At 41.6% G+C, this 10,861-nt stretch overlaps 1 protein-coding gene across 1 annotated transcript; it reads right to left on the reverse strand.

Moving 5' to 3' along the window:
• Nucleotides 1-9,688: 9,688 nt before the first annotated feature.
• On the reverse strand, nt 9,689-10,423 carry LOC140831408 (uncharacterized). Its single transcript, XM_073195162.1, has one exon. The coding sequence runs from the start codon at nt 10,421-10,423 to the stop codon at nt 9,689-9,691; it is 735 nt and encodes a 244-aa protein (XP_073051263.1).
• Nucleotides 10,424-10,861: the final 438 nt, after the last annotated feature.

Genomic DNA, 10,861 nt, shown 5'->3' on the forward strand with positions numbered 1-10,861 from the left:
CTTAGTTTTATTCTAATATGTCCTCGAATTTTGACCTTTTTTTCGCAATTCCCAATATTAGAAATGGCAGTCCAACTTATCGCATCTTACTTTCCTTATAATATACTCAAGATGTTCATTGACCTATTATATTCCAATATTGAAATCTTAACATCATCCTTTCTTAAATTTATTGAATTCAAGATATGTTAAAGCTTCAAATCCAAGTATTGGCATTCATGCAGTTCGACTTAGGAGATCTTAGCACCAAAATTTTCTAATCGACTTCTATCCTGGGTAAAACACTTAAAAGTTAAACTTTATCTCAACCCCATAATAATATTAGACTAAGATCCTTGAATCGAATCTTTATCTTACTGAACCAAACTTACATAACCTAACTATTTAGAAGTACATCCCAATATAACGTTGTTGCAAATCTTAAGTTCGAGTAGTGTTAATCCATAAAACCGTATACCGATCTTCTACATAAATAATAAAATCATTCTAGCATCAATTACATGCTTAAACTATTTTCTTTCCAATTACAATAAAGTTGAGACCTAAGACCCTTAGACTTTCCTCATTTAAGCGGATGTCTCATACTTACGTATCCTCAATACTTAATTACTTCTAGCATATAAAACTTACTAAGTTATCCCATGTTAATGTTGGACTAACTCTAATTAGTCAACTTTACTTATAACCCATAGAGTTCTATAATTTTCATATCAAGGTTTTAGATTTCTTACTCGGTAAAAATCTTAATATTCGTTCATTGGCAACCTATGTTGTACACATCTAATTCCCTTTTGTTTTTATTTCACTCAAAAATTTTGTATAAACACTTATCTCATAAACTTGAAATTCAAGCTTACTCAACCCAAACAGTTCTGGATAACATAATTCCAACACACATATTCACTTATTCTCAAGTTTCTTAATGGTTTGCAAAAAAATTCCTCAAAACAAGGTGTCTACCTTAATTCTTATATGCGTATAACAAGTACCCTAGCTATCAGTTATACCCAACTTTTCAAAAATAAATTCCAACAAATGTATAGTCCTAACTATTAAGATCATGACTAAAACTTATGAAACATCAGACTTAAAATCCCAAAATTCGCTAACTCAATGTCTACTCTTATAACTTAGTTAATCGATCAACTTTACCTTAAATTTTCATCATTCCGGATTCTTAATTTGCCACATCACACAAGCGCTTAAATTTTCAAGTCCAATGTTGATTTATCCTACAATGCCCCTGATTATCATTCCTTATAACCTCATAGCCCAATTGTTTCAAAGTTATAAATATTTCTCAAGCCTAAATCATCGAAAATCCCTATCATTTAAACCATTCGATTCTCACTTACTTCTGAACTAGTTCCCCAAAATTTCTTAAAAATTGTAAACTTAATTTTTTTTACTTTCCTCAAATATTATCCCATCTGTCCTAAATTTCGAAAATTCCAAAATCACCCATAAGTTCTTGTTGTTCCTAATACCATGTTATAGGTTTCTTGTAACATAAAGTTCAATAATCTTAAGATTATTAGACCCAAGATCAATTCTCATAAACTCAAAAATTACTGATTTTACCCAGGTGTTCCTCAAAAGTTCGAATTTTATCCTCAAAATTTCAAATTTTGCAATTTGGACCTTAAAATTCTCGAAAATTACATTTTTTGCCTTATAACTCCTCCAATTTTGCATTTTTTCTCATAAAATTTTCGACTTGGCCTCGTTAAACCTGAAAATTCTCAAAACTAAAAATTTAATTCCAAAGTTTGGTAAATTCTAAATAGTCCCTTAGAATTTATTGTTGCACTTAGGTCCTCAAATTATTGGTTAGTATAGTTAGGTCATTAAAATTCTCAATCCATGCAATTCAATCCTTTGGTCCCACTAGGTAGAGCATGCATCCTAAATAAATTCTACGTTTTTATACTTCCAAATATCGTCGTAGTTTTCAAATCATTAATCCTTACATGGAATCCTCAAAAAATAATTCAACTAGCAACCACGAACCATCGGTAATTTCTTTTCTCCTCCACTCTGCTCCTCTACTAGGTGATGCCTTAGTAGGAAAATTTAATTTTTCTCCTGCACTCTGCTCCTCTATTAGGCGATGCCTTAGTAGGAAATTTAACTTTTCTCCCGCACTCTGCTTCTCTACTAGGCGATGCCTTAGTAGGAAAATTTTAATTTTTCTCCTGCACGCTACTCCTCTACTAGGCAATGCCTTAGTAGTAAATTTAACTTTTCTCCCGCACTCTGCTCCACTACTAGGCGAAGCCTTAGTAGGAAAATTTTAATTTTTTTGTGCACGCTACTCATATACTAGGCGATGCCTTAGAAGGAAATTTAACTTTTCTCCCGCACTCTGCTCCTTTACTAGGAGATGCCTTAGTAGAAAATTTAATTTTTATCACCCTCACAATACAACAACATTCATGAACTGAAAAGAATAACTTGATTTTATTGAATTCCAACGGATTACATAAGAAAATTCAGAAAATAAAATACATCAACGATAGAATCAAGAATAACATTTCCTAAGGTGGTAAGCGTTCCAAGGCCTCTTCAAAGCTTTGCCTTGCACATTCTCCAAGTAATAGGCTCTAGAGCTCAGCCTCTCGATCACTTTGAAGGGACCCTCCACTTTCGGTACAACATTCCTCTCTGCTCTTCTTGCACCTTCCTCAAGACCAAGTCACCTACCTAGAAGTTTCTCTAAATGACCCTTCGATTATAAGACTGTGCAATGCGCTTCTTATAAGCTTCCATATGAATGCTGGTAGCCTCTCTCTTTTCTTCCAGAAGATCAAGGTCAGTGGCGCGTCTCGAACCATTGTCCTCGTCATAAAACATTACTCTTGCTGATTCCAACCCAATCTCAGCTGGGAGCACTGTCTCATTGCAATAGACCAAACTGAAAGGAGTTTCTTTGGTTCCTTCTCTTGGAGTGGTTCGGTATGCCCATAAGACACTTGTTAGCTCATCCACCCAATTTCTCTTAGCATCACCTAGTCGAACTTTCAGACCTTGTACCAGCGTCCGATTAGTCACCTCCACCTGCCCATTACTCTGCGGGTAAGCTACAAATATAAGGACTTGTTGGATCTTCATCTCTTTACACCAAGTTTGGATCTTAGCCCCTTGGAATTGTCTCCCATCATCAGATATCAGCCTTCTTGGTACCCCATATCTGCACACTATATTTTTCCACAGGAATTTCAAGACGTCATTCTCAGTGATTCTGGCCAGCGGCTCTGCTTCCACCCATTTCGAAAAGTAATCAACTGCTACCAATAGGAACTTCTTCTGAGCAAGAGCTATAGAAAAAAGCCCCACTGTAACGCCCCAGATTCGACGACTGTCCTCACTGTATCAAGACGAGTCTTTCCAGCGTGGTTATGTCCTCACTCACACGCACCCTGGGAAACTTCCCAGGAGGTCACCCATTCCAAAATTGCCCCAAGTCAAGCACGCTTAACTTTAGAGTTCTTATGTGATGAGCTACCGAAAAGAAGATGTACCTTCGTGATATGAGTAGTACCAATCAAATCTTTTAAGCCCTCTTCAACTGTACAGTCCATTACATTGAACAGTCTCGGAATCCCTCTCCTTCCGGTGTAAGAATGGTTCATTCATGTTCTCTCCACCTAGAAGCATGCAGGAGCCGCTCATTGTCCGTGCCACTTCATGGCACCGGCGATCACCCCCGCCCTCTTCGGCCCCGGGCCTCACACCCATAATATCCATTCCCCACTGATCAAAAGGACAGGCGGCCGTGATGGTCTTCATCATTGTGGTCGGCTAGTGATGCAACCGGGCATGACGTTGACAACTATCACAAGACATCACTAACTCGTGAGCATCATGCAGCACTGAGGGCCAACAATAACCGGCTAGCAGCATCTTCCTTGCCAACGCATAAGCCGCCAAGTGATTTCCACACCACCCCTCATGAACTTCTCGGAGTACATAATCAGCCTCTTGATAACTCAAGCATCGAAGAAGCGACCCTGCAAAAGATGTTCTATACAACACTTCTCCGACCATCACATAACGCGAACACTTTGTCTTCAACTTATGAGCTTCGCGAGGGTTATCAGGAAGCTTTCCCTCTTTCAGATAGTTAATTATGCCAATCCTCCAATCCTCCTCCTCCTGCTCAACTGTGGGTGAACTCGTGTGAGTTCAATTTGAAATACAACATCTCTATTCTTCCAACTTCCCACTGTTCCAGCCATTTTTGCTAGAGTGTTCGCCTTTTCATTTTCTTTCACGGGAATCTATTCAAATGTAATCTCTGTGAATTTCTCTCTGACTCTATCCACTTCTTGAGCATATTCAATAAGTTTTTCATCTTTCACATCATACATTCCCTTCATCTGTTGTGCTACCAGTTGTAAATCAGAAAAAATAAGCACCCGGGTAGCTCCCACGTTCCTGGCTACTTGAAGTCCTGCCAACACAGCCTCGTATTCTGCCTCATTATTGGATGCTCGAAAGTCCAACCTCACCGCTAACTTCACCTCCTTCCCAGCTGGTGAAATCAGTACACTCCCACCCCAATTTCCTCCTTCGAAGTGGAACCATCCACATATACTTTCCAAGGGTCCTCATTTTCTTGATGCACAGTCTCAGCCAGAAAATCGGCTAAGGCTTGTGCTTTAATAGCAGTTCTTGGCTCATGCTGGATGTCATACTCTCCCAGCTCAGTAGTCCACTTAACCAAACGGCCAAACATATCCGCATGAGTGAGGATTCGGCCCAATGGACTGTTGGTGAGTACCACAATTGCATGAGATAGGAAGTAGGGCCTCAAGCGCCTCGCTGTCATCATCAAAGCCAAAGCCAATTTTTCCAACACTAAGTATCTGATCTCTGCCCCTTTGAGTGCATGCGAAACATAGTAAACCGGCTGCTGAACTAAACCTTCCAACTTGACAAGGACCGAACTCATAGCCCCTTCAGTGACAGATAAATATACCCACAAAGGCTCACCTGCTGCCGGTTTGGCCAGGACATGAAGCTCAGCAAGGTACTCCTTCAACTCTGTGAAAGCCTTCTTGCAATCTGGACCCCACTCAAATTTTTTCGCCTTACGCAAGGTCCGAAAGAATGGTAAGCTTCTGTGAGCGGACCTCGAGATAAAACGTGCCAGAGCAGCAATCCTCCCTGTCAACTGTTGAGCATCTTTGGGTTCCCGGGGAGAGATCATATCTTGGATAGCTTGAACTTTCTCGGGGTTGGTCTCAATCCCCCTCTCTGTCAACATATAACCCAAAAACTTTCCACTCCTAACCCGAAGATACACTTCTGAGGATTCAACTTCAGCCCGTAGGATCTGAGGGTCGCAAAGTTTTCCACCAAATCAGGTATGAGCTGGGCCGAGTCTTTTGATTTTACCATGATGTCGTCCACATAAACTTCGACATTTCTTCCCATCTGCTTAGAAAATACCCTATCCATCAGTCTCTAATACGTGGCTCCGGCATTTTTGAGTCCGAAGGGCATGACCAAGTAGCAGAAAGTTCCTTCAGAGGTAATGAAACTCACTTTATTTTGGTCTTCCATAGCCAAGGGGATTTGGTGGTACCCTTGATAAGTGTCCAGCATGCACAAATATTGATGTCCAGCTGTGGAGTCCACCAATTGATCTATTCGGGGCAAATGATAACAATCTTTAGGACATGCATTGTTGAGATCTTTGAAGTCCACACACATCCTCCACTTCCCTGAACTCTTCGGAACAAGGACGATATTCGAGAGCCAAGTAGGAAATTGTACCTCTCGAATGTGCCCAGCATTGAGCATGAAACGTATACTCATTTTACAAGTGCAGAAATATATATATATTTTTAAAAGCTCGTAGTTTTGAAGTAACATTTAAAAATGATCTCAAGTATTTGAGAATAAAGATAATGTAGTTTAAAGTAACCAAACTCATCCATAATCATATGAAAACATAAACTAATAAAAATTTTAAAATCATCAACGCATGAAAATATTCATCTCCTCTCAATCTCATAAATCGTAATGCGGAAAACATGTGGTCCTCTGATCGTGTCACCGCACCAGGTCTGCCTGCTCAGAATTCAGTACCTCCATTCTCCTCATCATGAAGCTCACCTGTATCACACACGCCTAATGAGTCTAAAGACTCAACACGTCTGTACCAGGAATAACGAGTACATATACAGGCACACAGCAGTGAAAAATATCATATTCAACATAACTTTCATGAACTTAAAAACATGAACATAACGTGTCATATAAAATCGTGTCGTGTAAAATCATGTCATCTCATATCATCATATACGTGTCAAAACAGCTCATCTGTCATCAAAAACTTAAACATTTTCTTTTAATTGAATTCAGTTCATTAGTTGTGATCTTCGTATCAACTCTATCGTATCAGCTCTATTCGATGGATCCAACTATAAAACCGTGGTACCCGGTGGCGGAGGACATCAGCGATAGCATTACCCGCCCACTGAGCTGGGGCCTCAGCTCATCATATCTCATGTCATCGTATAAATATACATCGTCAGTCACAACCAATTCTCGTCCTTCAAAAATATCATCATTTTCATCACTTAATAAAAACATGCATATGCGTAACTTTTCCTTTAAACCAAGCATGCACCGTATTTATCATAATTGCGTAAAAATCGTAAACGTGATGCATAACATTTAAAATATCATAAATTTGTGCTCAGGGCGCTGCCAGGACCAAAATCTCACCCCAGGTGCAACTGTAACCCAAAAATTATCGTTTCATCCATGGACCTCTAAAATTGACCCGAAGCTTACAAAACTCCTTAAAAATATCCCAAAACCTTTTTGAAAAGCATTCCAAATATAAACTCGAGCCCAAGTTCATAACTTAACCGATTCGTTTTAAAATTTAGACCGGGGTCCCGGTTTTAACCCGATTCGATTCAACATTTATCCAAATCTTCCCCAACTTTTACCATATCTTAAAAACACTTAATAGGCCCTAAACTACTGTCATTAAGCTGCTAACCCACGGCTGCAATTTCCAGAACCTGAAATCAACTCTAAGTCCTGTCCCATTACACCACCTCATGTGCACATATCTCTCAAAATCTCACGCCTCTAGCTACCCCGTCGTTCCAGCCATAAACCCGCCTACTAAGGACCTAGACCAAACTCTAAGGAACCTCTTAGAACCGAGCCACCAGCCCCATGCAATCTACATCACAGCTAGGAACCGAGAATCACCCACAAGCCTACTACCGAGACCAACTCGACCTTACATGGCCCGATCGTTTGTCCCTTCACACCAGCTTGGTTTGAGCCGTTACAGACCTCAACACAGACCCATCAGGGTCTGGTCTAGGGATGGAGAAGGCCCTTGCACAGCTGATGTAGCAAGACACTAGGATCGAACCCTCACACACCTCACAGCACCCGATCGGCTCTCACCCTTTTGCATCAAAACCCGACCGCGATACACCCATCTGTACCTAACCTCAATGATTCACGATCTGTACAATCCATCATCATCCTAATACAGCAGCCCCTTGCACCAAAACCAGGAAATATGAGAGTTGGCCAAGGAAACACCATAATCACATGGAAACCGAGAGAATTTTATTGTACAAAGCTAGATCGTGTTTGTCATACACGGATATGATCACCAACATAATAAATGTGTATGATGCAGAAAGAACAAGTACAAAGCATGCCTGGATGGTTTGAAAAACAAGGAGAAGAAGGCTTACTTTGTAAGAACAAGAGACCACCGAACTTTTCAGATACTGTACTCTGAAACCGAGAGTGTGCTGAAATAAAAAGGATGAATATCGGCTGTGGGGGGTTACGGGAGATTAAGGGTTGAATAGGTTTAATTATTTTACTAATTAAAAAGATTAATGGGCTCTAACCTTGTTAATTAAAGGTTTAAAAGAATATTTAAGCCAAATGAGTTTAAATGTAGGCCCATTAAGTCCAAACGCACTCCCGAAAGATATTTCGTGTTGGAAAGTTTTTTAAAATATTAGCCGAACCCTTAAAAAGTCTCCTGATTTGATAAAATTAGCGTACCGTTAAAAATAAAATCTTGCGGGTTAAAATGCCCAATAAAATCTCTTTTTTGAAAAATATCCTTAAAAACACCTTCAATTAATTAATAAAAATTATTAATGTAATAAAATAAATTTTAGTGAAAATTCTTCGGTCTCCGTTCCTCGATCGAGCGCGAAATGCATCTAGAAACCCTAATGCGTGAACTTTTAAAATTTCATGAATTAAATCCTATCATGCAATAATAATGCATAAAATGCATAAAAATAATTAAACACAATTTAATAAAATAAACATATATTTTATGCTTTAAAAGAATTTAATAAAATACCAAAGGAATTTGATAATTTGCATGCATGTGGTTCATATGAACTTTTCGATTTTTGGGATGTTACAAAGCAACTCTCCCACCTCCTTCTTTATAATTCTATCCTTCTCGGGCCCGAAATGTCTCTTTTTCTGCTTTACAGGGCGAGCATTCGGCAAGATGTTCAACCAATGCTCCGTCACACCCGGGATCGTCCCGGTGAGCTCTTGAGCTGACCAAGCGAACACGCTGAGATTGGTCTGTAAGCAGGTAATGAGTTCCTCCCTAACCCTTGGGTCAAGGTCAGGGGCTATTCTGAGCATCTTCTTCTCGGGTCCCGTGCTATGACCTCCGGTTCTTCATCCGTCACTTCTTGAACCTCCTTCCTTACCACGAGCAACCCTCTTCGCCCCTTTCTAATCATATTGACCTCCACACACGCCCTCTTCCCCTCTTCTTTCATTATTCCTTCATAACATCGCCGCGCAACTTTCTGGTCTCCACACAAGACTCACACCTCCTTCCCCACAGGAAACTTCAACTTCTGATGATACGTGGAAGCTACAGCTCTGAAATCCTTTAAGGCTGGCCATCCCAGGATTCCATTATATGATGAGGGGGTATCCACCACGGTAAATGTTATCATCTTTGTTACCCGCCTAGAGTCACGTCCCAAAGATAGGGGAAAAGTAATCTGACCCAGTGGCGGAATGGCATGTCCCGCGAACCCATTTAGAGGAGTGGAGACTGGATCAAACTCGAATCTTTCCACTTTCATCTGATCCAATGTGTTCTTAAACAATATATTTACAGAGCTCCTATTATCAATGAAGATCCTTGCTACATCGTAGTTGGCTATGGTGGTCGTCACCACCAAGGCATCATTATGAGGAGCCACGATACCTCGAAGGTCTTCCGGCCCGAAGCTGATGACAGGATCTTGGGGTAAGTCCGCACCCCTGGGTATCTCAAAATTCTCCAACCTCCTCCCGTGCGCTTTCCGGGCTCGCCCAGAGTCTCCATCAGTAGCACCCCCCAAGATCATGTGAATCATTCCTCTCGTGGGATCGTTATCTTCATCTGTTCTCCTCCTCGGCTCGACAGGTTCCCGAGGAACATCCTGACCCCACCTGTCTCTTATCGGCTCTCCGACTCTCTGGTTTATCCAAGGAGGACCTCGACCTCTCCTAGGAGACGGGCGAGATTTCGGTCGGTCCCCAGATGAGGATCCCTCTCGTCTGCCCCGCGACAGAGGCCGAGTACTGCTCTCAACCCTCTGCGACTTCTCCCCCCTCTCCACTGACTCCCTCACCTTCATCACTTTATCCCAATTCCTATTCAGAGGAACATGTGATGAGAATTGCCTCTACTTCTAATTCTGTCCTCCTCTCTTTCCCCCGTACCCCTCTTCCTTCCTTCTTTCTTCGCTCCCTCAACTCTACTTCCTCCGGGACAGTTCTTCATCCTTCTGTACCGTTGGACATCTTCCAAGTTTACATACTTCTCAGCTCGAGCCAACAAGTCATCATAGCTCGACGAAGGTTTCTTGACCAGTGATTTAAAAATCTCCCCTCCTCTCAGGCCTTGGGTGAAGGAACTTATCATGATGTCCGTGGTAGCGGCTGGTATCTCCAGCGCTGCATTGTTAAAACGCTGGACAAATTCTCGTAAAGTCTCGGACTCCTGTTGTTTCATCATGAATAGGCTCAAATAATTTTTCTGGTGCCTCTTGCTGCTAGCGAATCGGTGCAAGAAGGCAGCTGAGAAGTTCTCAAAAGAACGAATGGAGTTGGGCTGCAAGGTGTTAAACCACTGCTGTGCTGACCTCGCCAACGTGCCCAGAAACACCATGCACCTGACTCCATCTGAATATTGGTGCAACAGAGCCGCATTCTCAAATCTCCCCAAGTGTTCTTCGGGGTCCGTATGTCCGTCATATTCTCCTAGATTTGACTGTCGGAAATTCGGAGGAATTCCTTCTTCCAAGATGACCAATGAAAAAGGACTTCCTCTCTTGGGTACCGGCGCTCGGCTTCCTACCTGCTGCCTCAACATCCGTATCTCCTTCCACATCTCCCCTATCTCACTAACTTCCCCACTTCGAAGGGTCCGCATTTCTTCAACCCGGCTCTGGTGCCCTCCACATTCTCCTCTCGCTCCTGGTGAGCGGCCTGCTCTTCTGCAAACATAGACTCTTGATTCCTCTTCATGGCCTCATCCACTGTTTGGGTGATAAATTGACCCAACTGTTCTAGGGTCAAGTTCCCCACATTCTCATTGGGACGGGTTTTCTCGACCCTTGTCTCGTGAAGGGGCTGCTCTGCTCTTGTTTCTTGACGAGGTTGTTCCTGTCTCGTCTCAAGATGCAGTTGTTCCTGTCTTGTCTCAACATGAAATTGCTCGGGTCCCCTCTGAGTACGTGATGATGCTGAGATAGCTCTTCTACTCCCTTTCTTTCCTACCATATCTACGTCTGAACTCAAATTTTCCTACAGACAACGCCAAGTGATA

Source organism: Primulina eburnea, chromosome 5 (genome assembly GCF_022965805.1).
Source record: "Primulina eburnea isolate SZY01 chromosome 5, ASM2296580v1, whole genome shotgun sequence".
In the NCBI taxonomy this organism is placed as follows: Eukaryota; Viridiplantae; Streptophyta; class Magnoliopsida; order Lamiales; family Gesneriaceae; genus Primulina; species Primulina eburnea.

Bases quoted from the DNA above. Each gene is read 5' to 3' on its own strand.
- LOC140831408 (XM_073195162.1), bottom strand. From the start codon at position 10,423: ATGTGGAAGGAGATACGGATGTTGAGGCAGCAGGTAGGAAGCCGAGCG.